The following is a 15,390-nucleotide window of genomic DNA, read 5'->3' on the forward strand; positions in this document are numbered from 1 at the left end:
AGCACTTATTGTTGGTGATTCTGCTTTCAAACTCGGGTATTTAAATTTTCATCCACAATATCCAAATTTTCAGTAATAATGAAGTCAACCGCGCCTGCCGCCACCCCGAATTTTTTTCTAATACCAAGGGCCTGGAACAGAATTCGGCGTACGCCGAATCTCAAGGTCTGCAAATATTTTCTGGGCCACGTCCGATGGCTAGTGGCAGTGGAGTCAGACGAAAGAGATGTAGGTAAGCTCTAGTGAGATATGCTACACCGCGATGTGCCAATGGAGTCAGGTTGAGATGGGAGAATGCTTCCAGAGACAACAAATTTGTCCTTTGCATTTTTGAAGTGGCGATTCTTCTAGGCGCGAAGAAGAAGAAGCCCCCGCTAGTCGTCAATACTGTGGGAGAACGGGCAGAAGGGTGATGCACGATGAAAGATTCAACAACAGAGATTGATGGTGGCGAACATAGTTTTCAATCCTAACCTGGAATGGTCTGAGGTCAAAGGAGATGACTAAATTGTGCCTGCTTCTGTTTCTGCAAATGCCTACCCAGTGGCGAGCTTGTGTGGGAAGGGCATCAACTCAACCCAAGGGAGAGATATCAATTCCGCTGAACAGCGAGACATGAGTTATTTCAAACTTCTGCAGGTATACACTATACTACTTCAGAAGTATTCCAAGAGACGCTAATGGCGTGAACTTGAGGTGCATTCAAGCATAGCGTCCTGCTCAACTGGCTGTAATGCCTACCTATATCTTGTATATATCCTTTGTACCAGTACATCCACCATCAATATCGCTACATGGTCATCCGTTTCACCAATTCCAACGCCATCATATATCATTTCAATTCATATCGACCTCTTTATCCCCAATCCTGTAACATTCCATGGCTCCAATTACTCGTCCCCAAAGCCCCGAATTTCGACCGTCATCTGGTAATACAAGATAACTCAACACCCCTTTTCTCGACGACATTATACTCCGCCCATGTCGTGCCACCACCTTCTTTCCACAACCCGAATTCAATCCAACTGAACCCACCACACCATGGCGGGATTCGAGATTGATTCCTTGACTCTCGACAACCCAGTATAGCAAGCATAGCACATCAGTATGACACCTTACACTTCCTTCCTAGTCTCCATCCGCCCATCTGCCACAGAGTCAGACCCTATTAGTCTTCTCCACGCAACGCATGCATCACTCCACTTCCACAGCAACGGGCCCTTCCCATCCAATTAGACATACAGCCAGTCGCGCACGGTACCGCTCTGCTGCAGCTGCACCGGCCCGCCCCCACGAACAACATACGTACATACATACATACAAGGAAAAAAAAAAACCCCATACAAGAATCCCAAGCCAGAACCACAAAACAGCATAGCACAGCATAATTTGAACCTGGTATATCACATTACATACATACATACAGTACCATAGAAGCAACTGGGAATACAAAAGTGGAGGATGCAAGCAGCGCAGCGGCAACACACATATGTGCATCCGGGTCTACTGCGTGCGTGCGTACGTGCGTGCGAGTACATATGTACATACCTAGTACGTTAGCTATACAGGCAGGAATATAATGTGCCTGTTTCTGCATCCATCGGACATCAGGATGAATATTTAACCTTCAAGTCAACCAATTCACAACATAAAATTCTCGTCTAGCTCTGGTTCGACACAGAATACAGTATGAGCGGGAAGTCGTCCGATAGGTAGACGATGTTGTGCATTTAGTGTGAAGTTAGGTTAAGTCGTGTAAAGCTACACTAGATCTGCTTTCAAGCGCTTTATTGACGTAGCAACCCCTCGTTTCATGGGACACGGACGGGTAGCTACGGATTCCCAAGGCGTTTTTGGGGTATTTGGTACAGTACGGACAAGGTTCTCCGCTTCTTTTGCAGTATGCAGCGTGGGGGTTACGATATTGGGCGAAGCAAGGCAAGTTTCTTTTGTACAGTATTTGCGCGTGCGTACTGTCTGTACCTTGGAATTTAGCCTATGTTGGAATATGTATGATACATTAATTGTACATTTATTGTTTTGCTATTAAACAAGTTTGGAAATCCAGCGGAATCAAGACCAGCCTCTGTTACCGCGATAATTTCCTCGTCCTCTGTAGCCACCACGGTTTTGGGTGTTGTTATTGTTGTTGTTGTTCCATCCGTTGTTGGGATTGGGGTAGCCTCGTCCTCCTTGTTGCCAGCCGGGACCCGACGGTGCACCGGGGAAGTTTCCAGGTTGTTGGAAGTTTGGTGGTGGGGGGCCTGGAGGGGGAGGAGGGATGGGCCAGTTTTGCTGATGTTGTGGCTGGTGGTACTGCATTGGAGGCGGGCCTGAAGGTGGTGGGGGAGGCGGCCACTGTCCATAAGGCGTGGGACCGGGACTATTGAAGGAAAGAGGTGGTGGAGGCGGGAAGTTTGGGTTGAAGCCTTGCTGTTGGTAAGGAGGCGGCATCGGCATTGGTGGCTTGAGCGGGAGGCCTTCTCGAGGGGTAGATTGAGGGCGCGGTTCTCGGGAATAGGAGTCTCGTGCGGGGCTGGAAGTGCGCGATTGAGACCGAGAGAGGGGACGCGAGTGGCCATTTCGGCGATGTTCTGGGGTCGGTGATCTTGAAGGGCTATAGGACCGTCGACGTTGACTTGGTCTGTAATCTTCACTCCCTGGGCCATCGGAGTCGCTGTACCGTCTCTTTCTTCCAGGACTCGAGCTTCGACTCCGACTCCTATCTCGACGCTCTGGTCCACCAAATCCCTTTTTCTTCTGTTTCATCCTCTCACAAAATCCTCGAGACCAGCCATAGTATCCTTCGCCATCTATAACATCCCCACTGATTTCATCCAATATGATTGACTGTCCAAGATCATCAATATCCAAATCTGCCTTCCTATCTTCCTGATTTTCCGTCCCGTATATAACCTGAACGTCGTCTAGCAGAGATTTTACCGCCCGTACCAACTCCTCGTTCGCAGGCCCAGCAATAAACTGCATGGGCTTGATCATATCCGGATTGATAGGTTTTGTAGACTTTGGTTCGATATGTTGTAGAAGGTTTCCAGCCGGCAAATCAAACCAAGGGGTCGATGTATCTCCGTGCATAGCTGGCATTACATATGGTGCAGACTTCGTGAGCTTCGTCGTAGAAGCATTGTCCCCATCTGACGTGCTGCCATTTCCCTGTGAATGTTCCCCCGCCTCTGAAGCATTCTTAACAGTTTCTCGAAGTTTATCCACATATTCCCTCGAATAGTAACCTTTCTCCTCCCATATTTCTAATAAATCGAAGAGCTTTTGTTGATGTTTTGGGCAATCTTTGAAAGATGCTGCGCTGCCAAACAAGTTCACCAATATCGGTTGCGCTTTGCTGCAAATCGACGCGTCGCTGACCCGATACCTCGTATGATAGAGTATATCATTGATCAGATACAACAGATGAAGTCGCTTCCTCTTGACCGACGGTTCGCGCTTTTCCGAATCCGTGAAAGATGTTGCCAAAGCCGTCACGTATTTTCCCAGTGCTGTGAACCTTGCCGAAGACTGAGTAATGTTTTCCAATATCCATTGCTTGCTTTTCTATTCTCATGGACCATTTAGCCATCGCGTTGACATAGCCTTTAGAGTGTATCTTCAAACCTGGACGTTTCTGGGGCTGCACTGCAAGACTGCTGAGTTAAGCAGGGCGTGAAAGTGCGCAATGTCTTCGCGTGACAAGGAGGTTGGGTCAGGCCGTAGAAGACCTGCGGAGAATGAGGCCTTTGCGATGGCGAGCTGATGAGACGCCATTTGATATGCGATATGGCAATGCGCCCTTTTGAATCGTGTTCGTGGAGTGAACGCAGCGATTGTTTTCAGGTAAGGACAAGCTTGATGCGAAGAGCTTCCTGCAAACGAAAAGATCTCAGCCTCGCGGTTCAATATCACATGACTAGGTCCAGGAAACAACTTATTCAACTCAGTCTACCGTGTTGTATGTTTATAAATATACTACAGTTGGTCATGGTTGTAATTATCTATGAGCAAAAAGGGATGAACATCCAGCTGTCTTTTTAAGGGTTCAGTTTGGTCTGGCAGATGACACAGCTCACTATATGATGCTTGGCTGTGGAGAATTATTTGCTACAGCACAGCAGGTACCTCTTCTCAGAAGAAACAAACCCGTCCCGCAAAGAAATGAACGCGTTAACGCGGGGGAGAGTATCAAATCTTAGAATGTTGTATTTCGTTAGGCTAAAGCCAAGCCCAGCCCTGACCAGCCTCACAAGTGAGAGACCAGAAGCATTGACACCTTACACGAACGCCATGAGAGTAGAGTTTCATAATGTACATGGCGAACCGATGAGGTGTTGCCTTCCCGCTAAAATAGGATTATGTCGCGGTCCATTCCTCAACTGAATCTATCTCCCTTCGTCGCCCTAAAAGGTTGCGATGTCTCGTACTTGCTCTTCTCCATTACCCTTTGCCCTTCACTCTCTGGGGCATGCCTTGTTGGTGCTGGATCTAAGGTTGTCTCTTGACTTGGTGATCCAGAGCTATCCGACCTCGGTGGTCCACCATTTGTAGACTTCGCCACCGATCCACCCGTTCCTGACGATGTCGTCGGTTTGCTTTGAGGTTTGCTGGAGTATTCGAGAGATTCCTGAACCTGTCTGCGACGTTGATCGGCTTCAAATCGAGCTGCGCGATCCGCGTTGATGGATTTCTTCGCAAAGTAATACGCCCCGCCACCAGCTGTGAACATCAATCAGTATACTCTTTGCCAGAGGGTATTTGCCTCAGCCATACCAACACACAGTGAGCCCCATCCAACCCTAGAATGGCCTTGTCAATTGAGTTCTCTTCATTTCTCTCTGCATCGCTGCACGCACCAGAATGATTTAAGCTTGGGAACGTTAGCCAAGGAGCTCAAGAATGATTGAGGAAAGAGGGTCTAACATTGTTCATATTGGAGAAGTCTTGCAGTGGTCACTAAGCGGTATGTATGTATGTATTGCCCACAATGATTGATCACGGCCAATTCGTAAACTTTAAAGAAGGCTGAAGGAATTGTTTACAGAACTTTTGAAGTATGTATGACCTGATTCCGGCAAATCCCGCAAATATTTAAACATCACATCCCAACGTCGTCAGCGAACTAGCGGCACTTACCTAAACATCACATCCTTGCCATCCCAAGCCAAGCCCTCCCCCAGCTGCCGCTTAAGATAACCCTAGAAGGCATGAAGAACAACAACAATCCAGGAAACGGAAATCTGAATCTGAACTGCAAAGTCGGCTGGGAAAATAATCGAGACGCTCTTTAAACCAGACCGTGGATCTGGAGAATATGATTTGCCCAGTCGCACAATCACAATCACAACTACCATCAAACGCACACTCACACATATACCGATACCTATAACTCCCAAAGAGACGGTCACGGCCAAGGCCCGCATTCGCTCACCCCTCCATGTCATAACCTCAAGGCTGGCTCCGCCTCCCTCGTGAACTCGCTGTGTACGAATCCAGCTCCAACCAACTGTAACAATTCCCAGATCCTGTCAAACACCGACAGGAACTTCTATGACTTCGAACTTGGCCTTCAGATGGGCAGGAACACCCACTCGATTTGATTCTTCGCCTGGATGCGCATAGAATGGAGGATTCTGCGGAAGAGAGCCTTGATGGCTCGTCGATAGTCAGTCATTTTGCTTACAAAAGATCGTATTTATGATTGTTGCTAATTCATAATTCGCAGAAACCTGTATCCTCCCTCCGATCCCACTTCGAACAGATGGCAAATTCAAACCCGAATAATAATGATACCCCCCGAGCTATATCACCAAAATCGCAAGGCCACCTTGGTAATGGGACGGGAGATTATGTAAAAGGCCTCCCAGGGAAACAAGAGAGTACGAAGGTGTCCGGGGACAGTCAACAGATCACGAGAGGCAGGCCAAGGGACCTGGTTGACATTGGAGGACTCCATCCGCTTCGAACGAGCAGCAATGCCGCCCCGTCGCCTTCACCGACACCTGCTTTTCGAGCAAAGCCTGCAGTGTCAATCCCCCCAGCAGTCACAATCGAGCCTCCACAATCTCCTCCCAAGGAAAAGGGTCTGAACTTAAGTTTGTCAAGTACTCCGGCATATCTCTCGGCGGATGCCCCCTCACCAGCTGGCTCTCCCTCAGGAAGATCGTCCCCAAGGCACTTCAGAATTCCAAGCAGACCCCATACACCTCTTTTGGAGCCTGGGAGCTTGCCTCCTTCTCAACCTCCTTCTCCACCCCCACCTCGACGGTCTGGGGAAATGAGGCGATATTCGTCGTACAACCCATTACCACCTCCTATCAACAGGGCGGATAAACCGAAGGTTGCGAGCAAGCCTACATCCTTGGGGTTGAGGAATGGACCGTCTGCATTAGAACCTTCTCCAACTCGGACCTCAATGGACCGACCCTCCCCATTTAGTACCCCTCCTAGTAGTAGTGACAGTAACCCCGAGCATGAGATACCTGCACCACTTCCCCGACATCCGAGGCCCAATAGCACAATTGAGGCACTTACACGGACATCAACTCCTCAAAGACAGTTTGAACCACCTCCTGTGCACCATGTGGTTATAAGCAAGCGAAAGGACCAGGAACTTAATGGTTTGGGCCGAGCATTCATATCTCCTCAGGTTACAGGTGATCTGAGACCGGCATTACCTACAAGACCTCCAGTAACGTCTGAAGCTCAAAAGCTCCGGGTACTATCTCCACCAACCTCGATGATGCCGCCACCGCCTCCACGGCCATCCATGGATCGCAAGCGCCCAAATTTAAATACCGATACTGTTATAAATCCAACTCCAAGTGTGACTACCCCCAAAAGAATATCCTCTACGCCAACAACCCAATCACAAACTCCACCGAGGTCCCATGGACGATCCATGACGGTGGACAGAACGTCTGATAGAGCTCCTGCCGAGTTTCGAACGCCTATAAGAACGCCTATAACTACGCCTGTAACCCCGCAACGTGCGGCGTCTTCTGCGTCTTACATCACTCAAACCTTAAGTTTGACCACGGGCGATTATCCCGATACTTCGTCTTCAAATAGGCGACCTCCCGTGCATAAGCAGGGTATTCATGAGATATCCGCCGGCGATAAAGACGCCCCTCGAATCATGGATGTTTGTGGCGAGTTTCTCTGTGCAGCCAGCACTAGAGGCATCCGAGGCTGGAGCTTGCGCCATGATAGAGAAATAATGACCGTTATTCCCGAGGATGGTACCAAAGCTCTTTCGATGGCTTTCAAGCCTACGTCAGACGTTGAGGATGAAGGCAGCCTGCTCTGGGTGGGTAATAATATCGGCGAGATTATTGAGTTAAATGTTGCTGCGCAGGGAGTAGAGATTAAAAAGCGCAACGCACACACTCGACGCGATGTTATTCAGATACACAGGTACTTGAATCAAATGTGGACTATCGATGAAAGTGGTCTGCTATATGTGTGGCCGCCAGATACTACTGGATCTCCCAACCTCGCCAATCTCCCTTCAAACCCTTTCAGGTTGCCAAAAGGGCATACTTTCTCAATGATTGTCGGTAGCGAACTATGGCATGCAGCAGGCAAAGATATACGGATCTTCGTACCAACCGTGGACGTATCAGTGCAGTTTCAAGTTCTTCAACGGCCGCTACGTCAAGAAAATGCCGGGGAGGTGACATCAGGCGCTGTTATTAGCTCTCAACCAGATCGTGTCTACTTCGGCCACACAGATGGGAAAGTCAGCATCTATTCTCGCGAGTATGAGTTCATCAAGCTTGTACATATCAGTGTTTATAAGATCACATCTCTTGTGGGTGTCGATGGTCTGCTTTGGGCTGGCTTCAGCACCGGAATGGTCTACGTCTACGATACAAGTCAGACACCGTGGGTGGTGAAGAAAGATTGGCATGCTCATCAGGACCCTATTGTCAGATTACTGGTGGATCGAAGTAGCTTCTGGACGCTCAATCGTTCACAGGTCATATCACTAGGCCAGGATAACATGTTTAAGGTATGGGATGGACTACTTGAGAAGGACTGGATTGGTAAGTGCCCAGAACGAGAACAAGAAACTTCAACGCTAATTCGGCAGAAAACCAAATGCAATCTCAAGAAGGAGACTTCTGTGATCTTAGCAGTGTGCAAGCTTTAGTCATGACTTGGAATGCTGGTGCAAGCACTCCTTATGATTTGAATAAAAGACCTACAGATGAATCATTTTTCCGCAATCTACTGCAAAGTAGCCGCCGCCCTGACATTCTCATTTTCGGGTTTCAGGAACTTGTCGATCTCGAGGATAAAACGCGTACAGCTAGTATGTCTCCCGCATTTTGGGTTGACCATTGACTGACCATTGCATAGAAAGCTTTTTCAAATCCAAAAAGAAAGATCCAAATTCCGAACAGGAGCATATGAGCCATCAATATCGAGATTGGCGTGACTATTTAACTCGTTGCTTGGACGATTACATGCCTCGAGAAGATTTGTATCACCTACTGCACACTGGGAGTCTTGTAGGTCTGTTCACCTGCATATTTGTAAGGGCGCCTCTCAGAGAACGCATACGTGGCGTTAGTGCGGCTGAAGTCAAACGAGGGATGGGCGGGCTACATGGCAACAAGGTTTGTGATTTTTGGCAAGACTTGATTCTTCTCTAACAAATGATAGGGCGCTCTGGTTGTTAAGTTTCTACTAGACGATACCTCATTATGCTTTGTCAACTGTCATCTAGCAGCTGGTCAGACGCAGACGAGAGATCGTAATGCTGACATAACGGCAATACTTGACGGCTCGCTCTTCCCCGCAGAACGGGACCACAGTGTCCGACAGGACAGTTATGTGGGCGGAGGTGATGGCACTATGATACTCGATCACGAAATCTGTGTTTTAAATGGCGATATGAACTATCGCATTGATACAATGGGGAGAGATACGGTGGCCAACATCTTGAAAGCCAATAATCTCAGCAAGTTGCTCGAAAGGGACCAGCTACTAGCATCCAAGAGGAAGAACCCTTGGTTCAAACTCCGCGCGTTTTGCGAACTTCCGATTACATTTCCGCCAACGTATAAATACGATGTGGGCGAGGACCGGTACGACACGAGCGAGAAAAGGAGATCTCCAGCTTGGTGCGACCGAATCCTGTACAGGGGTCGTGACCGTATTGAGCAGCAGAACTATGGACGGCATGACCTTCGGGCCTCTGATCATAGGCCTGTTACCGGGGAGTTCCGTATGGTAATTAAGACCATTTCTCCGCAGAAACGTGCGCAGAAATGGGAAGAATGCCACAAACAATTAGTAGGCATGAAGGAAAGGCACGGCAACGATATGATGTGAGTTCTCTTGGATATTACTTAGGCTCGCATGCTTACAGTTACAGGCTCGATTACCTTGGAAATGTCATTGGCTTCGATGCTGCCACAAGCAAGCAATTGATCTTACAGAAGCAGAAGGGCCGATGAGCAAGCCTGCCCCTGAATAGCCAGAATACCTACACTAGTCTAAACTGGACATTATGTCTCGAATATCAACTATAATATCTGGATATACGACGAGATTGGAAACACTCCTTCAACAGATCTATCGAAGGACCGAACGGACATATCAGTCTCGTGCGACTCACGTGATGACGTGATTGTCCAAGCGGGTGCTAGCGCGAGGAGAAGGATTGTTCACGTCATGACCATATTCGACAAATCGGGAAGCTGCAACGAATTTGGACATGACTTACTCCTGACATGACGACATGAAAATCTGGCCGGCTACAAGTGTAAGTAGGTAGGATTTACGCAGGAACAGCCTCGCACCCACAGATAGGTGGTGACGACGTGTATTTAGTATCCACACCCCGCCTTTGCCTTACTTAGAGCAGGAGCATGTATGACCAATTCATACCTACGCACGTGACCTGAACTTACTTATTGTTTACGTGACTTCTCCCTTGATGGTTCCAAGACCTTTCCTCAGAGTTCGTTATCAAACTCCTCTCATTAAGCAATTCCACGTCCACATGCACGTTTCGAATCATACCAACATCCCATTCATCCGAACCCTCATACTTCCCACAGTCTTTAAAATGTCGCCAACGCAGCCCGAGAAAAACAGTGCTAAATCTAACGGCCACAGTAATGAAGATGTAGACGGCGAGCACAACGAGTGGAAATTCCGCGCCCCGTACAAAGTCCACGACAACGATCCCAACTTCAAAGCCTTATACGAGGGAAGTTGTCACTGCGGGAAAGTACAGTATCAGCTTAGCAGAGAGAAGCCGATCAGTGCTAAGTTCTGCCACTGTTCTACTTGTCAGGTTCTGCATGGTATGATCGTCCGTCCGTAACTTTCAAGCCCATCCCTATCCCCATGCTAGCCCCTTTTCTCAAACACGAAACTAACAAAATGGCATTGTATCATCAGGCGCGCCTTTCCAATGGGCAGCAATATTCCACAAAGAAGACATCAACTTCACCCACGGCCACTCGGATCTCGGCTGGTACGAGAGCAGTGAAAAGACAACGCGCCACAAACTTCCCTGTAAAGTCTCCTGTGCCTATTGCCGGTCCCCCATCATGGACGAGGGTAGGAATATGATCTTGCTGTTTCCCAGCTTGATCAAGTTTAAAGGGCGTGGTGAGAAGGAAAAGTTTGATCCTGAGTGTCATATGTTTTATGGCAATCGGCAGCTGGATATCAAGGATGGACGCCCGAAGTGGACGGGCATTAATGGGAAGAGCGAGCTGGTTGAGGATAGTCCGGTAGAGATGGTGAGGAAGCGGAAGAGGGAGATCGAGGAGGAAAAGGAAAAGGGGGTGGAGGGGGAGAAGAAGAGGGAGAAGATTTGATTGGCGGTGTGGTGTGAATAAGTGTTTTAGAATGTCCCCCCCCCCAAAAAAAACTAGGCTTCATTCGTTCAACTTGATGACAAAATGGATAGAATAGAGTAAAGATGTCTATGAAATATTATCTAGACTCACATTATAAAAAGCAAGTTCAATAAGATTAATGCGTGTCTCTTAATCGCCCAAAACATCGCTCTTGGCAAACCAATGATATCTTAAATATTCTCAACCATTTCACTATACGACTTGAAACTCTATATTCTTCTTCGAAAGAGATCTGTGAAAGCAAATTGACAGTATCAATACCCACGCCCAGATATCTGAATCCAAACCGCGGAGCCTCACGCTTTGCACATGCCATGACGGCGATGCGTATTGTGTTTTGTGAGGACAAAAATTGACATAATCAGTATTATATCTAGAACTTTATTCGATAAAATCAAACTGCAGCACGGACTTCTACATCCGTCTGCAACTTCGTATGAAAACAGTCAATCCCCCCCCCCCCCTACCATTCCTCTTTTTATACTCAGGGGACCACCTCTTCACAGCCATCCTTTGTGTCCTGAGACATATTTGCAAATCGGCTCCTTAGCGCTAGGAGCAGTGCCCTGAGCATGCCAGAAGACCCAGGGGAAGCTGTGCCGTGCAATACAAAGGTCATGTTACTTCAACCACCCCCTCTGATGTGGAACTGAGGGAGCAAGTATAAGTATCGAGGACGCCGGGAGTTGTCGACTGTTGGCTGCAGTAATTCGCCGTGTAGATGCAGGATATCCTCAGACGAGCGGAGGCCGTACAGCGGAGAGAGAGCGAGAGGAAACATGGGTCCGACTGCGCAGCAATGGTTTCCGCCGGATTGTGACGCGGTGGTCCTGCCTCGAAGGCAAGTGAGTAGATATATATGGTAATCTGTTGTCTTTTAAAACACCCCTCTCGGTATCTGGCCCTTCAAACGGCTCATGACTTCCAAAACTTCCAACCCCAAGTCTTTGAGCCTTCATTCCTACGCGCGGCGTCTCTCTCGACTTTCTTCTGGGCCCAAGTCTGCACAATTTCAATAATTTCCTCGTCTCCCGTCTTCTTCAACTCCTCAACACATTTCTCCGCCTCAACTCTCGCACTCACTCTCCTACTTGATAACAGCGCCTCAACTACATTTGCATCGCCCCGTCGTATCGCCATAACCACGCATCCACTGCTTACAATACCACCTTTCTCTATGATTTTGCTAACAATCTCCACAGGCTGATTCCCGGTAATGGCCGCCCACAGCGCGTACCCGGCCGGCCAGCCATCATGTACATCAGCGCCGTTGTCCAGCAGCACGTGCAGCACTGGCACGATGAGCGCGGGTGGCCGCGCGCAGGCATCGGTGAGGAAACTGCGGAAGCAGTAGTCCACGGAGAAGCTAGCGAAGTTACTATCGTGGTCGCAGAGAGCTTGGAGGATGGAGGGGCAGGGGTTATCTAGCACGGCGGAAACGACGCCGTGGCTCTGGGAGAGTGTGAGCGATGGGTATGTATGGGGAATGAACTTGACCATGCCGACTTGTTTGGCAGCTACAGCGCGCTGGAGGAGCTCGTCCGTGGATGGTATTCCGGGCTCTATAATGGCTTTCCCTCCCAAGTGAGGGGCATTGGGAGAGGGAGGGAGGAATTTTGTGGGGATGGGTTTGCTGCCGGGTTGGATTCCATGCTTTAGGAAGAGTTGCTGCAGGGTTGCAACGTCCCCAGAGGAGCACGCGTTTAGCATGGATTGCCTTGGGTCATCCTCGTCTTTTCTTGGGATTTTGATTTCTGAATCCATGATGGAGATTTTCGGATCGACAGAAGAGATAAATTGGAAGAGGCGATGCAACTGTTTCAGAAAAGGAGAAAGTGGAAGGATCTGGTCATGTGATATATGGTATGAGTAAATACAGATGATATGGATCAGTCAGCAGGTAGTGAAATCTGGTGATCCTGACTTCTAGCTTAGACACACTTCACCTTGCAACATCAAATTCCAACAGACGAACACAGAGGGCAGAGAAGCGATAAAGACAGTTCGTGAACGCAACTTACGCTAAGAATGGTCATGAAGCAAGGCAACGCGGGATTTGAGGCAAAAGAAGGAGAGGGGAGAGTGCAAGATAGCATAGGACATTGAAATGGAAAGTTCATGAGACATTAGTCAAAGAAACATCAGCAGGGCAAGCAGTTGCCAGAATGGCCGTGCTGTGCATAGGGCTCATTTACTTTGTCCTCGAGATGGAAGGTGGTGAAGAAGAAGCAAGGACAAGGACTAGGTTGGCTTCTAGACGTGCCATGCGCTAATAGTGACTAAGCAGTCTACCTCGGCACGTATCAGTCATAAGGGAATGATGAAGCAAACAATAGGAAGTATCTTTTGACAAAGCTGATCAAAGCCTTCTCCATTGCGACCTCGTTGAAAGGCAGCGACAGATGTCAACTCTCCTCCACCAGCCCAACTGGGTTAATGGCGCCTACCAATCGGCTTCAGAAGAGCGGATCCACGTTATCAACCCCGCAACCGAATCTGCAATCGCAACAATAGACTCTACGCCGCTTCAGACGGTCAACTCTATCATCTCATCCTCGTTGGACAATTTCTCGAGTGGCATCTGGAGCAAGGTGGATGCCTCAACTCGGTTCAATGTTCTATCCAAAGCCGCAACTCTGCTCCGTTTGCGTCTTCCCGAGTTCATCGATCTAGAAACTCAACAAACAGGTCGGCCCATCCGTGAGATGAAAGCGCAGCTCTCTCGAGTCCCAGAATGGCTAGAATACTTTGCCTCATTGGCACGAACCCACGAAGGACGCGTAACCCCTTTTAAAGGGCCCGTGGTAAACACCCTCATACGTCTACCTTTGGGGGTTGTCGTTCAAATAACCCCTTGGAATCACCCACTCTTGATAGCGACGAAGAAGATCGCCGCCGCACTCGCAGCCGGAAACTCTGTTATTGTCAAACCATCGGAATCTGCTCCGTTGTCTGTGCTAAAGATGGGCCAGCTATTTCAAGAAGCGGGCTTGCCTGATGGGACTTTGCAAATTGTGTCTGGGTACGGGCGAGAGACAGGCAAATTCCTCTGCGAGTCTTCACTGATTTCCAAGATTGATCTAACGGGTGGCTTGGCGACTTATGCTGCAATCGCGCCAACTGCAAGCAAACATCTCATTCCAATCATAGCTGAGTTGGGAGGTAAAGCGCCAGTGTGCATGTTCCCCAGTATATCGGTTGAGAAGGGGGTGAAGGCGGCTTTGTTTGCCAGTTTTATTGCAAGTGGGCAGACTTGCGTGACCGGCAGTCGGCTGCTGATACACTCTGATATATATGATGAGTTTGTCGACTTACTAGTACGGAGGACGAAGAACCTGAGGGTTGGTGCTCCAACCGATGAGAAGACTCAAATTGGTGCTGTTATCTCACGTGCAAGCGTAGAGAGATGCTCAGCGTTTGTCTCACAATCAATCGATGAGGGCGGCAAAGTTCTCTGCGGCGGGAGCCCCACCAGCGTAGACGGCAAGGGGTATTTCTTCCAGCCAACTCTGGTTGAGACGAAAGCCTCGAGCAATCTTGCATGCAATGAAGTTTTTGGCCCTGTCATAGCTCTTGTCAGATGTGAATCTGAAGAGGAGATAGTCAAGGTTGCCAATGCAACTTCTTTTGCGTTGGGCGCATCGGTGTGGACGAATGACTTCAGCCAGGCACATCGTGTAGCTGAAAACATAGACTCTGGCATAGTCTGGATCAATGGACACCATCTAAACGATCCCTCCTCTCCCTGGGGCGGATTCAAGGAGAGTGGGTTGGGTAAAGAGAATGGTATTGAAGCTTTTGAGAGCTATACGAAAGTGAAGAGTACAATCATCAACTATGGACAAGAGCCGACGTGGTTCGATGATGAGGTGGAAAATGCACGGTACGGCTGAATTTAAGGCTCATATACCTACTCTTACTATATTAGATTGATTCATAAAGATGAGTATGTTTTTTACGAATCTGTCTTGGAATTCTGAGTTGGGTTTCAATGCAAATCATCAAAATTCAGTAGTCCTCGTCTATCGCCAAACACAAATCAGTGAATGGAAACATTACAGGATTTAAAAGAGAAATTTCCCCCTATCTTTGGACTAAGCTAGGGGAACCAGTCAAGCATAACACCTTTTGCTTCCCTGGCTCAAGTCTTTGATCGTGGTTGATAATTTCCCCGGTCTCTTGTGTTGGAAAAAACCATATAGTGCTATTCCGGTTTGCTATGTGTTCTGTTTTGAACAGCGACACTACCAGAGGTACACCATACTATAAAGGTCAGGGGGTGTGATCACGTGAGCTGAAGAGCTTAACCTAAAACTAAATCTCTGAGCAAAGTTGCACCGATTGTACTAGCGAAGAGGCTTTATTGACAATAAGTCATAGTTATGAAAGTGTTACTACAATTCAAGCAAGTATCTAGTTGAACAAATCACCAGCAAGGGGGTCCTTCTACAGTAGTCTCGCTAAAAACTTCCCCACCTCGAAAAATTTCTAGCGGCGC

The 15,390-nt window shown here is 48.3% G+C and overlaps 5 protein-coding genes across 5 annotated transcripts; 3 read left to right on the top strand and 2 right to left on the bottom strand.

Moving 5' to 3' along the window:
• Positions 1-2,073: 2,073 nt before the first annotated feature.
• LHYA1_G007022 (uncharacterized protein) lies at positions 2,074-3,780 on the bottom strand (the record flags this gene model as incomplete). The annotated part of the gene is made up of 2 exons (XM_031151954.1): positions 2,074-3,570; positions 3,631-3,780. 2 exons carry the CDS (start codon positions 3,778-3,780, stop codon positions 2,074-2,076), a joined length of 1,647 nt encoding a protein of 548 aa, XP_031003042.1.
• A 601-nt stretch (positions 3,781-4,381) lies between these two features.
• On the bottom strand, positions 4,382-5,204 carry LHYA1_G007023 (uncharacterized protein; the record flags this gene model as incomplete). Its single annotated transcript, XM_031151955.1, has 3 exons — positions 4,382-4,725; positions 4,788-4,876; positions 5,143-5,204. Coding segments are annotated over 3 exons (495 nt in total), but the record flags the coding sequence as incomplete, so codon positions are not given.
• A 425-nt stretch (positions 5,205-5,629) lies between these two features.
• Positions 5,630-9,473, top strand: LHYA1_G007024 (putative inositol polyphosphate 5-phosphatase; the record flags this gene model as incomplete). Its single annotated transcript, XM_031151956.1, has 6 exons — positions 5,630-5,671; positions 5,732-8,054; positions 8,102-8,323; positions 8,371-8,630; positions 8,677-9,344; positions 9,392-9,473. The coding sequence occupies 6 exons, from the start codon at positions 5,630-5,632 to the stop codon at positions 9,471-9,473; spliced, it is 3,597 nt and encodes a 1,198-aa protein (XP_031003043.1).
• Positions 9,474-10,087: 614 nt separating this feature from the next.
• LHYA1_G007025 (uncharacterized protein) lies at positions 10,088-10,850 on the top strand (the record flags this gene model as incomplete). Its single annotated transcript, XM_031151957.1, has 2 exons — positions 10,088-10,328; positions 10,426-10,850. 2 exons carry the CDS (start codon positions 10,088-10,090, stop codon positions 10,848-10,850), a joined length of 666 nt encoding a protein of 221 aa, XP_031003041.1.
• A 2,444-nt stretch (positions 10,851-13,294) lies between these two features.
• Positions 13,295-14,938, top strand: betB_0 (NAD/NADP-dependent betaine aldehyde dehydrogenase; the record flags this gene model as incomplete). Its single annotated transcript, XM_031151958.1, has 2 exons — positions 13,295-14,775; positions 14,908-14,938. The coding sequence occupies 2 exons, from the start codon at positions 13,295-13,297 to the stop codon at positions 14,936-14,938; spliced, it is 1,512 nt and encodes a 503-aa protein (XP_031003040.1).
• Between the last annotated feature and the right edge of the window lie 452 nt (positions 14,939-15,390).

This window comes from Lachnellula hyalina, assembly GCF_007821495.1.
Source record: "Lachnellula hyalina strain CBS 185.66 chromosome Unknown contig00139, whole genome shotgun sequence".
Classification (NCBI taxonomy): Eukaryota; Fungi; Ascomycota; class Leotiomycetes; order Helotiales; family Lachnaceae; genus Lachnellula; species Lachnellula hyalina.